Consider the following 19,710-nt stretch of genomic DNA (forward strand, 5'->3'; position numbering starts at 1 on the left):
TCTAATATGACATGTGTCGTTGTTTCTCTCAAGCTTTATTTACCAAATTTTGACTCTTTCAACTCTAACACATCGATACAAATTCACACACAGATGTTCAACTGTCTTAAAGTCTGAAGGACTTGAAAGACACTTTATATGATTTATGTCAAAGAACAAATGGTGTCATGAAACGGCTGAGCAGGCAGGAAAGGACTCAAATGCAGCTACTGCAGAGACTGATACAGTTCACTGAGGACACACACACAAGCATGTACATTGAGTATATTGCTCAATACAAATTAAGAGACGACCAAATACAATACAAAGCACTTAGAAAACATCACTAGATTAATTGATAATCCTGAACACGTACTTTGTTCACACCTGTTTCTGGACAGGAGTGCTTTAACTCTCAGACTCCTGATCTCCACCTCATCCTGGACAATTATCCTCAACTAAGTCTCCACCTGCTTCACCTCTGCCACCACCAGCTTCTAGACTCTTCTCTGCTCTGTTGCTTCACTGTTCCACTGCCAAATAGTTCATTAATCAAACTTCAGTAAATCTTCATTTAAATAAACTCTGTTTAAACATACAGATGACATCCTGCTCTTTAATTTCAATTATTAGGATATTTTTTTATCTATATTGTCCGAATAAAATGCAGGTCAAAAAACAGCTTTGAGACAATCTATGGTTGGACCTCAACATCTTATAGAAAACACTAAATGTGTGTATAAGAATATATTTAACCATGTTGACTGCACATTACACTTGGTGTGTCTGTAGACATTTTTATTTTGGTCTGGTTTAATAAATATTACAAAATCTCTCTTTTTTAAATGTGCATCTATCAAACTCACAGAGTCAAAGAACATGTTTCCTCGTTACATTTTTATTGTTTTAAAAGGTTGAAATATCAGCTTTACAACAGACACAAAAGGATGAAACTAGAGGAGATTGTTGCTATGATTGTTGTCATTATGAGATGGAAACATGACTGTTTGATGTGTTTATTTTTGAAATCTGCAAACAAAAAGAAACAAAGAGACAGAAGAAAAACAGCATGAAAGACTCAGTGATTGACATCAGGACTGGGAACACTGGTCTCTCCTCAGTATCTCTGAGACCAGAGGCTGGGAGCCCTGGGTGGCCTCACAGGTCACAGAGCCCACCTTCCCCCACTGGTCTGCAGTGAGCGTCAGGGTGCTGCTCCAGCTGTAGAGGCCGTCGTTCTGCAGCACTCCAGGAGTCCTGCTCTCCTCCCCTCTGATGCTGCTGCTGCCACTGCTGTCGCTCGTCTTCCAGGACAGACTCCAGTCTGAGGGGAAGCCCTTGTTGGCCACACACATGAGCGTGGCCTTCCCCTGGTCAAGCTCTGCACTGGAGGGACCCAGCACCTTCAGGGCGGGGCGGATATCACCTAGGAAACACCAATCAGCTTAGAGGACAGGAACCATAATTTGATTTTCTCCGTTAAGAAGTTTCTGTCAGGTGTTTTTTCTGCTCCACCAGTCATTAACTCACACATTGTTTCACTTCCCTTTAAGAAACCTCTCATGCATATCAGCACAGAGAGAATCATCACACAGTTTGACCTGAAATATGTTCAAACTACACTGGAAATAAAAGAAGCAGATGTGGAAACATTTACAGCAGTTTGGCTTTAAAATGATTAGAAGTCTAAATCATGGACGACTGAAGAAATGAGTGGACACAAGCACAGAGCAGCTACTCATTCATATAGATTTGAAATGTTATTGAACAGCTCACATGATTTCAAACTAAATCTGAAACATCTGACACGATAAAAACATCAGAAAGCAAACTTTGACTCATCCAAACAGCAGCTGATGTGGTGGAAATTTACAAACTAATCATAAGATGATGAAGTTTACTCTTGTCTACAAATATTTTACTGTGACAGAAATGTAGATTAAACAAGAGAAACTCGCAGAGCTCATCTGAATTAGTCCAGTAAAAAGGACAAACATCAAAAACTAAATTATTTTAAATAAAAAAAATACTTTTGTCTCATCTAAGCAGTCTAACAAATAATTATTAAATAAAATGATACAATATTTAATAATAAACACAGTTTAATTAACTTACTTCCAACATCCAGTCTGGTTCCTCCACCAAAAGTCCACCACAGTGATACAAACTCATTGAGGCGCCGTACAAAAACCTCTGACTGTAGAGAGACACGGCTCTCTGACTCTAACAGACTGAACTAAACCTACAAGCCCTCAAAATACAACTTCATCATCAGAACTAGAAATAATAATTAATACTATGAAACATCCCAGATTTTCATTGGAAATAGTCCTGAATGTCTGAATATTCATTTCCAAAGCTGACTTTGTTTCTTAGGACAAAATTTATGAATAAAATAATTAATCAGTTACACAAAAAGTTTCCTAGCCTTTCATATTAAATGAAATTAACGAAAAGAAAAGAAAATTACATTAAAGAGAAAAAGGACATAGAAGTAACTTTGTTTTTGACTTACTTCCAACATCCAGTCTGGTTCCTCCACCAAAAGTCCACCACAGTGATACAAACTCATTGAGGCGCCGTACAAAAACCTCTGACTGTAGAGAGACACGGCTCTCTGACTCTAACAGACTGAATTAAAACTAAAAGTTCTCAAGACTTAACCAGATGTATGTATATGTAAAATATCCTCAAGTCCAGTCTGATGTTTTATATCATTTGTTAATATTCATTTTAACATTTATTCTGAAGCTAACTTTGTTTCTTCATGAAAATTTATCTAAAAACTATTTTCCTGAGGTTTTTTTTGGCACACTGAAAAGAAAAGTCAAGATAACCACAAGAAAGAAATCTGTTAAAGTAAAAAAGGTTTAAATTTGACTTACTTCCAACATCCAGTCTGGTTCCTCCACCGAACGTGTACCACAGTGATACAAACTCATTGAGGCGCCGTACAAAAACCTCTGACTGTAGAGAGACACAGCTCTCTGACTCTGAAACAAACAAACTCATCAATATGAATTCTTTAAATCATAATTTCACAACATATTAATATTATAATTTTTACATAAGAATCAACGAAACACAATAAAACTATATTCCAATAATCCAATTTGGTCATTTACATTTTACAACTGTTCAGATACATCACTTTAATGCTTCCACCTTATTTCTCATAACTCTAAACATTAAATTTAATTTTCAAGCTACAATCACAAAACTTAAAAGTCATCAGGTAAAACCTCACAAATGCATCAAAACAGTTTTATGTTCTCTCACAAACACTTAGTGTCTTCAGATCGCGCACAGAACCAGTTAAAATGATAATACTGCTGAGCATTACACACTACGTCACAAAACAGAGCATGAAACTCAAGTCTTTCCAGTCTCACAGTTTGTCCTGTTATTCTACAAAACATATAAAATGTCAACCTAAAACAGATGAATGATTCTGAGCAGAGCCGTGCAGAGATGCTGGAAGGGACGGGTGCTCAAAGTTAAAAAGGGGCACGTAGAACCAGGCTGAATAACAACAACACTGTTGCTGTTGAGGGGTTGCTGCTGCTCCTGCTGCAGATAGTGATGGAGGTCTGTGTTGCTTTGAGACTGTAGACAGTAAAAAGTCCACAGCAGAGATGGTAGCTGATTAAAGAAGTGTTATGAGATGATAATAAAATGCAAAGATTGGTGACAGCGCTCGGAAGCATTAAACAACAAAACTGTGGGAAATGAACTCGGCTCTGCCTGTGAGTCACTCTTCCATCTCCTCATCTCATCTGTCACTCTCCACTTGCTGTACATCTCAGAACAGGGCACACTCTGGTATTTCATTAATCTATTATTTAATTATCCATACTTAAAAGCTCATGCACCTAATCCAAAATAAAGTAATGATAGAAAAATGTTATAGAACCAAAGCATTGTGTTTATTATGGTAGAGCAGGTCATCCACTGATCGGAAACTTGGTGGTTCGATTCCTGGCTTCCCCTAGTCTACATGCCAAAATACATCCCCAAATTGCTCTCCGATGCATCCATTGGAGTATGAATGTGTGTGAATGTTAGCTATGTGTAGCCCTGGCTATATAAGTAGCTTATTATTTAAATTTGTTCATTAATATTGATAGTTAATTGCAAATGTTTAATGTGTTCAAGAATGTATACAAATATCTGCAAAGTATGTGATGTGTGTCAGTTAAATGCACAACCTTTTTATTTGTATTTTGAGGTTTATGTCATTATTTTTGATATGGTATTGATATGTACTACAGCTCCAGTGAACCCTGAAGTAGTCTCAGGTAGATGGGTGGGAGTAAGTGGGGAGCCGTGTGCACTCTGCAGGAAGCGAGAGAGACGAGAGCTGAACAGTGTCGAGTGAACGCAGAGTTCATAGAAGCCGACAGACGTATTTTCGGGTTGACGGCTAGTTAACTGAGTCGAGAACTGTTGTACCCTACTGTGAGGTAAATGTGAATTTTGTCTGACACTTGTACCCAATGTTATTGTGTAAAACGGGCTAACTGCTAACCGCGATTAGCCGCTAGCATAACTGCTAACATAGCCGCTAGCGTAGCCTAGCATATTCGCTAAGCTCTTGTTCTGCTCTGTTTTATTTATTAAGCTAATGCTAAGATTGAATGTTATCGCATGTGAACTGGCATTTAGCGGGGTTGTGTGATTCAGTAGGAGGAGACGGACGTCTTGCTGGCGTGTCAGAGAGGTCCCTTCTGCTGGTGTGCTGAAGTTATGTGTTCACGTGGGAGCACGTGGAAAGGACGACTGTGAGTGCTGCTGCCGCGGCCTGCTGGTAGCCGTGACCCAGTTTCCCTGCTATCCCCTTGAACTGCCTGTAGGTGTGAGTACTGTTGTTTGCATGTGCTTTTTATTTTTACTGCTTGGCAACAAGTGAAGCGGCCATATTGTTTTAGGTCCCAACGCACCCGAGCCACGACTCAGGCCTACAACGAGGGGTTTGCTAGCAGAAAGTATGTAGCACTTGAGGTGTGTGTGTGTTTGGTGAGAGTGCGTGTGGGCCCACAATATTATTTGATTATTTTGTTTCTGTTGAGGTAGATACCTTACCATTGTTTAACAAACTTTATTGATTTTACTTATTTTCTTTTTTGTTGTTAATTAAGCATTCACTAAAGTGGAGTTAACTTTATAATTGACCTGCTTGTGTGTGGTTTGTTTCCATATAGTGTAGTTTTGTTGCATATTTTATACCATAAGCATTAAAAAGGGGGTATCAATAGGAAAGTAACAACAGGAACCCAGGGCCCCTCTCAGTAGAACGTGGGATGGGTGTTACATATGAAACACTTAAAAAATGTGCTTGTGCGAATGGGTGTGAATGGGTGAATGCACAAGTTGTGTAAAGCGCTTTGAGTGCTCACATGAGTAGAAAAGCGCTATATAAGAACCAGTCCATTTACCATTTTACCGTTATTGTTTTTATACTTGAGCACTTCTGCTATACAACAACTGGTACAGGCGGTATTGTTAATATAAAGACTTTGGACTTTAAGTGTTTTAAGCTATTTTGTTATTTACATAATAATGTAAATAACCTAATAATTACCCTTATTGCTGTTTAAGAGAGGAGCGGTGCTTCAAAGGATGGTTGCAGATTTCTGTCAGAATCTGCAGATTATACAGTACAAATAGAATCTTCACTTTTCTCCAACGTTGTCTTCCCAACAGTTTCACTGACATCTACACTGGATGGCCAGGAAGCGTTCGCGATGTCTTCTCCGGCGCTGATAATTGGTGTCTGTCTTGTGTCGGTGACGTAAAAGACGGATTTAATGCAACATGACCGTCAAACAGCAGTCGCTTTCTAAAACATCAGATATGTATTGGATTCAGAACCACATATGAAAGTGACCCAGATCGGATTTGAAAATATTGGATTTGTGCCGTTCACACTGTCATACCATGATGGGATATGGGTCGCATAGGGTCAAAGAAGTCAAATTTTGATCCGCTTTTGCCTGCAGTGTGAACGTAGCCTTAGTTCTGTCCTTGCCATCCTCACTTTTTTTGTGTGTTTTCACCTGTTGGAATAAAAGCTCACTCGTATCACAGCCTGTGCCTGAATCTTGGGTCCTTCCTTCATAACACCATGCAGCTTGCCTCAGAAACTGTGACAATAAGAATAAAATGAGACTAAAAAATTAAAGTAATAAATATAAAATAATGTATTTGTGATGATTCAATTTTTTTGACTATCCACTCTGTGCATAAGAAATGTTTAAACTGTAGAGATACAATCATTTTGCTGCTGTAAGATTAGCATTTTGTCATGTTTGAAATATTAATCTAATATAATGTGTTTCTGGCACTTCCCCTCCCCCTGCAACTTTGTGTCTTTGTCTCATTTTCTCTGTATCTCTTTGTACAACTTTATAGTGACAAAAAAAGGCTTTCTATTCTATTCTAACTTACCTGTTTCTGTCAGTCAGATGATTTCCTTTTTTTTTTTTTTTTTTTTTTTTGCCTGTCCCGTTTGGCTCTTTTGCCATCAGAATTATTGTCTAAAGGCGAAGAAAGATGCCCAACGGTTTTTCTTTACCAAATTGACCATCCCAGCTTTGCCGTAATGGTCCATTTGATTCACCTTTTATTCTTTATTTTATTTTCACTTGCTGAATACGGGACAGATTTGACTGGGGGAAAGAAAAGGGAGAAAGAAAGAGGGAAAGAAAGACAGTTGAGAAGAGGGACGGGGGAGAAGGGCCAAAAACAAAAACCAACAGAATAAGCAGAAGAAAAAAAATAAATAAATAAAAAAATAAATACATATATCGATCACCTGGATCACCTGTTGAGAAAGAAAAAAGAAAACAAGCAGAAGAAAACGAGAGTAATACAATAAACCACATCACAATGATATATGGGAATATGACAGTAACTACTAAATATTAAACATTATTGTGCAGCACGTAAGATCGACAGCACAGTGTGCATTGAGGTAGGAGCCAAAAAGGGTGTAGTTTGTGTGTGTGATCACCCGTGTGTACACCTGTGAGCATGGACGCGCTTGTTTTCTTAAAAGGTTCCCTCATGTAATGATCTGCTAGAGGGTGTGGGGGGCCACTGCCCCGTCCTCCAGGGCATGAAGCAGGTATGGAGGAGATCAAAACTCCAGACATCCAGAGGCCCCCAGAACACAAGAGACCAAGGAAGACCAACAGAGGGGCAGCCGCGCCACTGTCCCAGAAAGAGCCGAGGAGAGTCCCAGATGAGGGGTCACCCAGCAGCCACGGAGCAGAAGCCAGGGGGGGCTGCAGTGACGTGCCCGTGAGCTCCGCCGGCAGCCAGCTGTGCCTGAGTGACCGAGCCCCAGGCCGAGAGGCCGGGGGCACCCCACCTCCGAGGTGGCCCAAGCGAGCCCCAGGCTCCAGGCCCCGATAAGCAGCCGCCAAGGAGTGAGCCGGTGTGTACCCGGACGCCCACCCCCGGACACAAAGAACCACCAACGCACCGATGTCTGAGGGAGTCCGCCCCCGGCAGGGGAAGTGGTGGGGGGAGATAGGCCTCCAAACCTTGGAGGGCCTGAGCTGTCCTCAGAGAGGTGGCATCTGATACCCAACCTGACATATAGACACAGACATACAGGCACACACAGATACAAACATCCATTCCCACCCTCATGCTCTCATATGCACTTACTCCACACTCAACCAACGTGGAGACAGACATAAAGAGACGCTGTACACACAATCACACTCCCCAAGCGTACTCTACGAACCGGGTCTAGGTACCCTTGCCCCTGGAGGGGGGAACTGCACCCAGACCCAGGTTGTGTTACCCTTTTCCCTGCGGTGGGGAGAAGCAGACCGCCCCGACTCCGCAGCAGCAGGGAGGCCCCACATTCCGGATCCCAGTCGGACGGCCAACTCCTCCTCCTAGCCCCCCTGCTCCAGCAGGAAGCAGAGAACGAGGGTGAGAGAAGACTCCTAACCTCCCTCCACCCGCTCATTGTAGTGTTGATGTATGTGTGTTCTAAGGTGCATTTAAAACCCAGGAGGGCATGGAGCTACCTGCCAGAGAGCAGCAGGTAAGCGCATAGTCCCTCCTGCTAGCCCTCAATGTCTACGTGTATTTAAAATTGAGAGGTGGGCAACGACGCCGGGGGTGAGGTGTACACCCTGATGGTAATTGGGATTCCGTGTAGCGTGCCCACCCCCAAGATCCTATATGTATGTGTAATGAGAGTGTGAGTAATGTGAATGTCTAAGTTGCGGGATAAAATTGAGGCAGAGGCAGCCAGAAGGGGACAGAGGGGGGGGGGGGTTACCTCCTCTGCACCCTGGTGACACACCCCTACTCCAAGGCCCTGCATGTGTGGGTGGTTGTGGTGGAGCGGGAAGAGGGAGGCAGCTGGAGATGGGGAGGGAAGGAAGGGAGGGGCAAGTGACCCCTCCCTGGGGCCAGCTCCCCCGCTGACCCCAGTAGGCACCCCCATACTCCGCGACCCGCCAGGGAAGGGGGGCCCAGGCCCATCCGAACCGGGGACCAGTGCAGCGGCGCCGCCCGGCCCCACAGAGCCCGGGGCAGTCCACCCAACCCCACAACAGAGAAAACTACACCCACCCCATCATCCACTCATCTTCCAGACTACATAAGACAATAGACGCCCAGGCTGAGATCTTCCTCCACCTCTCCTGTATCTCCCCCTTTTGCAGAGAGAGTTCCTGAGAGAGGAAAGCTCCTGCAAGATGTGACAACCCCCCCCCCACCAGTTGAAGAGCCCCCCAGGTGGCTCGGCGCACCGGCGGCACCCTGCGCCAGTGGCGGGCCCCCATATACCCACCGGCCCACAACCCCGGCAACACACCAACCAGGACCCAGGCCCCCGAGGCCCGGCCAGGGCCCCAGGCCAGAGCCGGAGCGCCCCCAGAACCTCACGCCCGTCCCGGACCCACCCAGGGGCAGCCAGGCTACCAGGTCAGTAACCCCCGTCCGTCAGCACAGACCCTCCCCTAGCCCCGCTGCACGTAGCCACGAGGAAGCCGTCACCTAAGAGCCAACAGAGCCCCTAATTGGCCATGACCGCTACCCCGGGTTGAGCCCCCCAAGGAAGATGCTCCCGGGGAACCGCCTGACGCCCTAAGCCCGACCCTACCCCCACACCAATCACAACAGTGAAGGCGAGACCAAAATATGACCCCCCACCCCCACTAGGTGATGGAGGTGATCAAAGGAGTCCAGAGCAATTGATCTGATGTGGTGGCAGAGGCTGTATCAAGACTAATGTAATCTAATAGATAATTTCTATATTGGTTAGAATTAAGATTGTTTTTATTTTTCCAGTTCATGAGGACTGTTTTCTTGGCTATGCATAGGGCAGTGAAAACCATATGGGCTATATTCTTTTCTGAAGTGACATTATCTAAGCTGCCCAACAAACACACTAAGGGGGAAGTTGGAATGTTACATTTCAGACACTTTGATAAGTCTTCACATATCTCGCGCCAAAACTTCTGAACTGGTGGACAGAACCAAAGAGCGTGGATATAATTGTCCGGTGAATTGGTTTGGCAGTGTGAGCAGTTGTTGGTAGATGCAAAGCCCATCTTGAACATCCGATGACCTGTATAGTGCACTCTATGTAGTATTTTGTATTGAATTAATTGAAGACTGGGATTTCTGATTAGATGAAAGGTTTTTAAGCAAATCTGAGACCAGAAGTTTTGGTCTAAGTTAACTGATAAATCCGCTTCCCATTTTGCAATAGGAAGTGATATTGATTCATCTGTTTTAGAAAGCATTCTGTACATTTTGGATAGTAATTTGGGGGTTTTAAGAGTAAAAAATTGAACCACACTTGGTGGTGTTTGTAGTTCAACTTGACCCAGTTTAAATTTCTTTTTTATTATGGATTTAATTTGTTGATATTCTAAAAATCTTTTCTTGTTGATCCCATATTGTGTAACTAGTCTGTCAAATGAAATAAATTCTGTTCCTTCTAGTATATGTTCTACATATTTGATTCCTTTACCATTCCAATCTGAAAAGTTTATCATATTATTGTTTTGTAATATGTCAGGGTTGTTCCAGATAGGTGTACGTTTGCATGGGATTAATGAAGACTCCGTCAATTTTAGAAACTCCCACCATGCTGTCAGAGAAGAGCTGATGTTGATGCTTTTGAAGCATTCATGTCGTTGGATGTTTGAGCTGATAAATGGTAGATCTGAAATCTCTAGATTATTGCAAAGTGCTTGTTCTACATCTAGCCAAGGTTCATCTAAGAGGGTATGTTTTAGCCATCCTGAGATAAACTGAAGCCTGTTGGCTAAGAAGTAGTGCTGAAAGTTCGGTAGTTCTAATCCTCCTTTATCCTTGGTTTTTTGTAGTGTTTTTAAGCTTATACGTGGGGGCTTATTTTTCCAAAGGAATTTGGACATATATGAATCTAGAGATCTGAACCAATCTTGCGGCGGTTTAGTTGGGATCATTGAGAATAAATAATTTATTTTTGGTAATACCATCATTTTTATAGCAGCAACCCTTCCCATGAGTGATATGGGTAGACATTTCCATCTAGCCAGATCACCTTCTACTTTCTTTAAAAGTGGGGTATGGTTTAATTTAGTTAGATCTGCAAGCTTGGGAGAAACATTAATACCTAAATATTTTATATTTCCCGATTGCAGTGGAGTAGAAGAGGAATTATGGAAGCAGCAATTAATAGGAAGGACTGTAGATTTTGACCAGTTAATTGAGTAATCTGATATTCTTGCAAAAGAGTTTATCAATTCAATCACCCCAGAGATATTGGTTTGTGAATTTTGGAGAAAGAGTAACACATCATCAGCATAAAGGCTGATTTTATGTTCTACGTTCTTGCATTTTATGCCCTTAATTGCTGAATTCTGTCTAATTGCTGCTGCTAGTGGTTCGATAAAAATTGCAAACAGTGAAGGGGAGAGTGGGCATCCCTGCCTGGTGCCCCTCAGGAGACATAAGCTGGAGGATGTCTGGTCATTTGTTCTGACACAAGCTGTTGGGGAATTATATAATATTTTTAACCAGTTGATGAAAGAAGATCCAAAACCAAATTTGTGTAAAGTTGCAAATAGAAATTTCCAGTTAACTCTGTCAAACGCTTTTTCTGCATCTAAGGAAAATATTGTAGTTTCAAGGTTTTTACTGTATGAGTAGTCTATCAAATTAAGTAATCTACGTGTATTTGTTGATGAGTGCCTACCTTTTATGAAACCAGTTTGGTCAGGATGAATTAAGAGGGGGGTTATTTTCTCTAGTCTCTTCGAGAGAGCTTTGCAGATTATTTTGAGGTCTACATTAATAAGGGATATTGGACGATAGCTTGAGGGATATACAGGGTCTTTGCCTGGTTTTAGCAGGAGATTAATGTTTGCAGAATTCATATTTGATGGAAGTCTGCCCTTTTCTTTGATTTCTAACAACGTTCTGTAAAAAACTGGTGCTAGAATCGTCCAGAATTCTTTGTAGAATTCTGCAGGAAAGCCGTCTGGACCTGGAGCCTTATTATTGGACATATTTATCAGGGCTTCCTGGAGTTCACCTGATGTCAGTGGCGAATCCAGTGCCATTGCTTGAGAGTCTAATAATTTTGGGAGAGTTATGTTGTCTAAAAATTGATCAATTTCCTTTTTAGATGGGTTTATTTGTGGTGAATACAACGTTTTATAGAAATCCCTGAAAATGTTGTTTATTTGTTTCGGTTCATATATTGTGTTCCCAGATGAATCTTGAACAGCACATATAGTTGTTTTTTCTTTATTTATTTTTAACTGGTTTGCTAGAAATTTACCGGATTTATTACTATGTTCATAATTTTGTAAGCGTAGTCTTTGTACTAAGAATTTTGTTTTTCTATCAATTATCTCATTTAATTCTAGTTTTGTTTTGCGTATTTTGTTCAATGTTTCCTGATCTTGGTGGGACGTGTAGGCTTCTTCTAGTGATTTGATGTTTTTTTCTAATTCCTGAATATTTTTGTTTTCTTTTTTCTTTTTATGTGATGAGAAAGAAATTATTTTACCTCTCATCACAGCTTTCCCTGCTTCCCATAAAACAGAAGCTGATGTTCCGGGAGTGTCATTAAAGTCTAAATATGAAGTCCACTCTTTTTTAAAATATTTAATAAAGTCTTCATCTTTAAGCAGTGATGTATTAAATCTCCAGTTTTTACTTGGCATAGTATTATTCTTGTGCATTAGTGTTAAAGATACAGGAGCATGATCGCTGACAACTATAGGGTGAATCTCAGTGTCTGAAACGTCACTCAGCAGTGAGCTGCTGACCAAAAAATAATCTAGACGAGAGTAGGAGTGATAAACATGTGAAAAAAAAGTATATTCCTTACTGGTGGGGTGAAGGGAGCGCCATGCATCGCAAAGACCAAAGTCGCTCATATACTGTTTGATTATATTTGTGGACTGCCAATTACGCTGAGTTCCTGCTGTATTGAGCCTATCCATTTCTTCATTCAGTCCAAGGTTGAGGTCGCCTCCAAGCACAAGTGTGGCATCTAAGTGTTCAGAGAGTGCACTGAAAAAACCGTGAAAGAATGAGGGATCATCAACATTTGGACCATATACACTTACAATACATAGCTTTTTATCAAGTATAGATAGTTTAATGATTAAGAATCTGCCCTCTGGATCTATAACTGTATCGAGTACTGTGAAATTAATTTTTTTATGAATTAAAATTGCTACTCCCCTTTGTCTAGAATTATAACAGGCTGAGAACACATTAGGAAACTCAGGTGTTTTAAGTTCATTCGAACCTCTAAGAGGTCTGTGGGTCTCTTGTAAAAGGACAACATCTGCCTGTAGTTTTTTGAGTTGGTTAAATATTTTTAACCTCTTTTCTCTGGAGCCAGCTCCATTTACATTCCATGTAACGAATCTTAGTGCACCCATAGATGTCTGTGCATAACTAGGGGTGTACTCTGTGTGTGTCGCTTAGACAGGTGGAGAGAATACCTCACTTGTTCATAAATAAGGAGAGGGAGAGAGAGAAAAAATGTGTGGCGAGATGCTCCCCGAGTCTGACTATGTGTTTGCATATTTACTAATATGAGTATGCTTGGCTTAAGTGTGTGTATCCCATAGGTCTGTGTGCGCTGTCTGACTGATGTAAATGTGCTGCCGTTGAGCGCATGACTGTGCGTGATCGTGCAGTGAGTAAGTGTCGAAATAAATGATGTTGTTTGTGGATGAGTGTGGAAGCAGGTGATCGAAGCAGTGAAAGAAATAAAGAAAGAAACCAAGGACGAGGGTGAGCAGCATAAAAACAAGAGGGGGAAAGAGAGAAAAAAAAAAAAAAAAAAAAAAAAAAAAAAAAAAAAACGAGAAGAGAGAAAAGAAAACGTAAACATTCCAATTAAATCACTGACGGAGAGTGACGGTGTTAATACTGCTATGAAATCACACTTAAGATGCGATTTGATACCGGTAAGTTAAACAAATGTTAATCCAAGTTAGTGTGAGTGGATAGGGAAAGGGTGTAGCGGATTCTTATCTGGTCTGAAGTTAATACAGCCACGGAGTGATGTTGGGGTCGCGGTGGAGCTGTCCGTCCACGTACAGCCGGTCCACAGCGATGACAGCGCGGGAGCCCTTCTGGATGAAGCCGCGTCGGATTGGGAAAAGGACCCTGCGTCGTTCCAGGATCTCTTTGGGGAACTGATCGTTCACGCTGAAGTCCGTTCCTTTTAATTCCCTGCCGCGGCTTTTCACATGTTGCTTTTGTTTGAAGTGGCCGAATTTGGCCACGATAGGACGTGGTCTCCCGGCCGTAGCCCGAATGGGGCCGAGGCGATGCACCCTATCGAAGACGATGTTCTTCACCGTGTCCTCCGGCAGCTTCAGGTGGGTTTTGATGAAGCTTTTTACCGTGGTCTCCGCGTCCTCTCCAGCGGCTTCTGGAATACCAGAAAATACTAGATTATCACGCATGCTACGAGCTTGTAGATCAATAACCGTTTCTTTTATTTTTTTATTTTCTCTATTGAGCTGGGTAACATTTTCTGTGAGAGATTTCACCGACTCCCTTAGCGTGGCATTTTCAGCAGCGAGCGTTTCCACTTGCTGCTGGCTGAACTCCAGGGATTCTCGCAAGATGATTTCCATAGAGAGGCACTTTGCATCAGCAGCACCATGCTCCAGTGCTCTGGGAGAGTTTATAGTCCTGAGAGTTGAACACTGGATGACTGACAGCTGTCCTTCATCACAACAGAAGCCACAGAAATCCTCCTCATCAAAAACATGACTTTGATCTGCGTCCTCATCTGGACTCTCCTCTGCTGCTGCTTCACAGGTAAAGTCCAGAGAATCAAACTCCTCTCCTCTATCAACATCTGTCCCTCTGAAATGAAGCCCACAAAACCATGAAGCTGCTTTATGTTTTTGTCTCTGTGTCAGAGTCCAGAGGACAGATCACAGTGACTCAGCCTGGAGCAGTGAGCTCTGCTGTGGGAGCAACTGTGAGCATCAAGTGTACGACCAGTCAGGATGTTCATGGCAACTACTATTTAGCCTGGTACCAACAGAAAGATGGAGGAGTTCCTAAACTACTCATTTACTATGCTAGCAATCGACAATCAGGGATTCCAGATCGTTTTACAGGCAGTGGATCAAACTCTGACTTCACTCTGACCATCAGTGGAGTCCAGGCTGAAGATGCAGCAGTTTATTACTGTCAGAGTTGGCACTATCCTAACAGTCAGTGGGTGTTCACACAGTGAAAAACAGTCGTACAAAAACCTCCCTCAGTCAGACTGAAGAGAAACTAAAGTGACTGCTGCAGCTGGAAGATACTGCAGAGACTGATACAGTTCACTGAGGACACACACACACACACACACACACGTGCACACATTTTTTGCATAGGAAGGAAAATTTGAAGAAAGTCTCGAGAAACAATTTCTCATCTCGCAAAAAATTATTTCTCTGAAACGAAGCTGACAAAACCATGATGTGTACGATTATGATAAAGAAAGCTGAGCAGTGTATTGAAAAAAGCTTGGCTATGACCTTTGAGCTCAGCTTGAAAATAGATCTGTGAAGGTTCTCAGTCATCCAGGTCCTCGTACTCTAAGGAGCCACCAAACCTACAAAATGTCTTTGGGGCAAGACATCGTTCCCTCAAACCTACTCGAGGATGACAGTGTGGAAATAAGTGTGCAGTCAGTTATTAATACTAGTCTTCTATCTGGGTGTTGTTGGGTCTGTGTTTCCACAAGCCCCGCTGGTTTAGAGACTTATTCATCATGAAGAAAACAAGACACTCAGCGATCAATCGATTTACTTGCAATGGAGGCCTCGTCGGTGTCTACCACAAAATGACCCCAACGACGGCCTCCGCTTGCTGCCTTTTATTGGGAAAACAGTTCACACAATACAATAGTACCTCCCCTCGTAAACCCCCCTTGGTTACAAAGGCAAGGTACTGTGTGTGTGTGTGTGTGTGTGTGTATCAAGATATGGCCCTGTGAACGTCTCCTTAAAAGCTGGTGCCAGGAGTCCAGCAGTCCACCTAAACCAAAGGCTCTTATACTTAAACAGATACAGAGTAGGTGTCCTCCCATAATATATAAAGAAGGTACGACCTCACTCATGACCTTAGGATGTGTGTGCATGCCAGAACACTCTGGAAGGCACACAGAGTCTTTGCAGTCTACTAAGGATCAGACCTCTATCATTATACAATTGATACCTCTAAGCATATATGATTATATGATAGAGCCCCTTGTTTATGGCCTCTATCAACCCTCATCACCTCACTTCAGGCATTCTTCCTGTGGGGGGAATACTTATGACTCCTCTATTGTCCTTTTTGTCTCTGCAGAAAACCTTTCTCGGAAAGGGTGTTGGATCCAGTTGTTTTACTGCTGTTATGATCCCACCTGTTGAATCACTTTAGCAGTCTTGTAAAAGTGGTCATGATGCAAATGACAACAACAATGACACAAAGGAAGACCCTCTTCAGATTGTCAAAGTATGCTTAGCACAGTGACACAGCATCAGGTGATGTTCATAGGAAATTGCCGTCGGTCATTCCCCATCACCACCCTAGCTTCTGGTTTCTGTGCTGCTCACAGAATCATGATGCCATCATTGAACTCCCTCTGTGCTGTCGATTGGAGCTTGGCACGCTCCCCTCACCCTCAGATGCCCGTCTGTTGTCCACAATCTCCTCTTGATGATCCCTGGAAAGCCCAGAAGCATAGCTGCCTTGAATGGTCCTTACTTCTCGGTGAGTCTGAAGTTTTCTGATCAGCACTCAGCCTCAACCTCAGTCTGGAGATGATTTCGTTCCAGCAATTACTCTGGCTGCTGTACCCGTATCTCCTTACTAGAAGGAAAAACCTCTAAACATTTAGAAAACACATCAACCAATATCAATCCACATTTTCCTTTTAGTTCAGTTAACTTGACTTATGGGTCATCAAAACCTATACACTCAGTTTAATACCTGTAAATGAACTGCTAACCCCACAAATCACAGTAAAAATCATAGAAAACATAGAAAACATTGTTTCATGTTAAATCTGGAAACCCCCCTTTTGACACATGGTCTCTCCCATGAGTCAACTCAATAAAACTAGGGGAATAACAAAAGAAAAAGGTTAGTTAGATCATTTCCCAGGCAACATCAGGGCTTCTCCTCCGGAGTAATTTCACTCCAGCCCTGTACCCCTGAGTTAAAAGACGTCAGCGTCTTTTGCATATTAAGTTTAACTCCTGGCTCTGCCTGGAGCCTGCATCCACACTATCATTGCCTGGAAAACAAAATCTGTAAGTTAAATCAACCTTCACACTTGCAAACAACTGGAGGTCATAAGAGTAATAAAGTATTCAGCATCACAAAGACAAGTGTAAGATGCAGTTTTTCTTTTCTAATTTTCCCCAAATCATGGATCATCCCATGTATTTATGGTAAATGGTAAATGGCCTGTATTTGTATAACGCTTTACTTGTCCCTAAGGACCCCAAAGCGCTTTACACATCCAGTCATCCACACATTCACACACTGGTGGAGGCAGCTACATTGTAGCCACAGCTGTCCTGGGGCGCACTGACAGAAGCGAGGCTGCCATATTGCGCCATCGGCCCTTCTGGCCAACACCAGTAGGCGGTAGGTGAAGTGTCTTGCCCAAGGACACAACGACCGAAACTGTCCGAGACGGGGCTCGAACCGGCAACAGTCATACCAGAATCTTTTTTCCTTTTACAAAAGTTAAAGGTTTGTCCTGCAACCTGTTATCAGCAGTGGATAAATTCAACATTTGATAACAAAACCTGTCTGTTAAGTTTTCCCTGCTATAACTTAATAATTTTTCCTAATATACTATTAGTCCCCTGGTCTCTTTATTACTTTTCATCTCTCTAAGTTAGGCCATAACACCCGGTGCCATCTCTGCATTCTTATTGCCAAAGAGTGCCAAAGCACTTTAAGCACAAGAACAAGATTGTTAGTTAATCATTTACAAATCAATATTGTCTGTATGGACAGCAATTTCCCCCCCAAAAAAGGGCACATGTAAAACCGCGGTGTTAAGTGATGCGGTTGGAAAAATGGGTGCGCCTAAGAAAAAAAGGTGCACCAGTGCAACCACGGCAAAAAGTTATTCTAGAGCCCTGTAATGTTAAAGATCATTAGAACATGAAGGCACTGCTTAGCTTAACTGAAAACCATTCTGGGATTTGTTTTTTGAACTTCCAACATTCCAGTTGAACAAATGAAACACCAGGAGAACAACAAAGTGAAAGATGAAACCAAATCATTTTAACAATGTTCATGTTTGAAAATATACAGCTTAATAAAAACAGGATGACTTTATTTGCACAACAAGATCATGTGAGTTGATAAGAAGGTTCATTTTTGGTATAGAGGAGTTTATTTGTTTTGGATGTGAGCAATGCCAAAACAAGAAAACAGGTCCTTATGTTCCCCAATCTTCCCAAACAGAAAATGAAAAGTAAACCAAAGACGAGTTTCTAAGCAACGCTCTTAACCAGGAAACAAGTGTTTCAACAAAAATGGCCTTTCACTGCTTAACTGCTGCAATGTTTACATTTTACTGTTTACACTGCACAAGTTTACTCTCACAAATTAAACCCTTTATGGGTGAAAAAAAGATGGAAGACCTGTACTACTGTATGTGTGTGTGTGTGTGTGTGTGTGTCCTCAGTGAACTGTATCAGTCTCTGCAGTATCTTCCAGCTGCAGCAGTCACTTCAGTTTCTGTTCAGTCTGACTGAGGGAGGTTTTTGTACGACTGTTTTTCACTGTGTGCACACCCACTGACTGTTAGGATAGTGCCAACTCTGACAGTAATAAACTGCTGCATCTTCAGCCTGGACTCCACTGATGGTCAGAGTGAAGTCAGAGTTTGATCCACTGCCTGTAAAACGATCTGGAATCCCTGATTGTCGAGTGGTAGCATAGTAAATGAGGAGTTTAGGAACTCCTCCATCTTTCTGTTGGTACCAGGCTAAAAAGTTGTTGTTATAAACATCCTGACTGGTCCTACACTTGATGTTCACAGTTGCTCCCACAGCAGAGCTCACTGCTCCAGGCTGAGTCACTGTGATCTGTCCTCTGGACTCTGAGGACACAGAGACAAAAACATAAAGCAGCTTCATGGTTTTGTGGGCTTCATTTCAGAGGGACAGATGTTGATAGAGGAGAGGAGTTTGATTCTCTGGACTTTACCTGTGAAGCAGCAGCAGAGGAGAGTCCAGATGAGGACGCAGATCAAAGTCATGTTTTCGATGAGGAGGATTTCTGTGGCTTCTGTTGTGATGAAGGACAGCTGTCAGTCATCCAGTGTTCAACTCTCAGGACTATAAACTCTCCCAGAGCACTGGAGCATGGTGCTGCTGATGCAAAGTGCCTCTCTATGGAAATCATCTGACTGACTCCAGCAGGACTTGTTTAAAAAGAGTTTTTCACAGCATATTTGGAATGTGGCTCAACTGCACACTGTAGAATTCATAGACAGGTAACAAATAAAGAAAAACTCGACCCCTACAATGAAGTGATGGGAAAGCTGTGTAAAATTGAACAGATGTGTTAGAGCTCACGTTTATCCTCCAGTATCATCACCATCATTGACACCGAATGTGGGGACATAATCAAAATCGTAATTATAATACTTTTAAATAAAAAAAACTGGAGAATCCGTACCAAAGAGCACTGAAGCTTTTATATTCGGTGTTAACTCAACTATGTAAACAAACACTTTTTCAGTTTTCGCTCCTTTGTTGTGACATATCTCACTTTGTCACTGCAGAATAATGTCATGGAAATATAATCAACGAAGTTTGCAGACACGATGAGCCAACACCTTTTTAATTCCCAAGCAGATGAGGGAGAGAGGGCATTCAGTGGGGCACTGATACGTGTCTCTAAAGATGAATCGCAGCCCTCTTTAAATACAGTCAAACAGAAAGCATTTCCACAGGTGTTGTTCACACCTTTGACCCCTCCAAGAGAGGGAGAGTTTACAACTTTATCTCCTCTTCCAGTGTCACATAGAGACTGCTCCTTGCCTCTTCCCCACACCCTCAAAGACCTGATTAACAAAAGAGTTAAAGCTGAATGCTTCCCCACATGTGAACCTTGAAGTGACCCAAAAGTGATATTACTAAAACGTGACAAATTCATAAAATAAAAGAAATTTCCAGCACATTCCCACTCTTTGGATTACTCAGCTAATCA

General features: G+C 42.2%; 1 protein-coding gene and 1 long non-coding RNA gene across 2 annotated transcripts; one reads left to right on the top strand and one right to left on the bottom strand.

The window, feature by feature from the left end:
• Window positions 1-403: 403 nt before the first annotated feature.
• LOC146492625 (immunoglobulin kappa light chain-like) lies at window positions 404-18,917 on the bottom strand. Its single transcript, XM_085149588.1, has 5 exons — window positions 18,703-18,917; window positions 18,288-18,595; window positions 9,619-9,624; window positions 2,865-2,898; window positions 404-1,405 (listed from the first exon to the last, which is right to left on the bottom strand). The coding sequence occupies exons 1-5, from the start codon at window positions 18,752-18,754 to the stop codon at window positions 1,071-1,073; spliced, it is 735 nt and encodes a 244-aa protein (XP_085005714.1). The 5' UTR covers window positions 18,755-18,917; the 3' UTR covers window positions 404-1,070.
• LOC146492626 (uncharacterized) lies at window positions 14,725-17,689 on the top strand. The gene is made up of 2 exons (XR_014872104.1): window positions 14,725-15,981; window positions 16,085-17,689. It is a non-coding gene; the product is annotated as an uncharacterized LOC146492626 (long non-coding RNA).
• Window positions 18,918-19,710: the final 793 nt, after the last annotated feature.

Source organism: Neolamprologus multifasciatus, chromosome 22 (assembly GCF_963576455.1).
Source record: "Neolamprologus multifasciatus chromosome 22, fNeoMul1.2, whole genome shotgun sequence".
NCBI classification, from domain to species: domain Eukaryota; kingdom Metazoa; phylum Chordata; class Actinopteri; order Cichliformes; family Cichlidae; genus Neolamprologus; species Neolamprologus multifasciatus.

Coding starts and splice junctions, on each gene's coding strand:
- LOC146492625 (XM_085149588.1), bottom strand. CDS start 18,754: ATGACTTTGATCTGCGTCCTCATCTGGACTCTCCTCTGCTGCTGCTTC. Junction 18,596..18,702: donor CCTCTGCTGCTGCTTCACAG/GTAAAGTCCAGA, acceptor CTGTGTCCTCAG/AGTCCAGAGGACAGATCACA. Junction 1,406..2,864: donor AACCAGACTGGATGTTGGAA/GTAAGTCAAATT, acceptor GGTGTTTCCTAG/GTGATATCCGCCCCGCCCTG.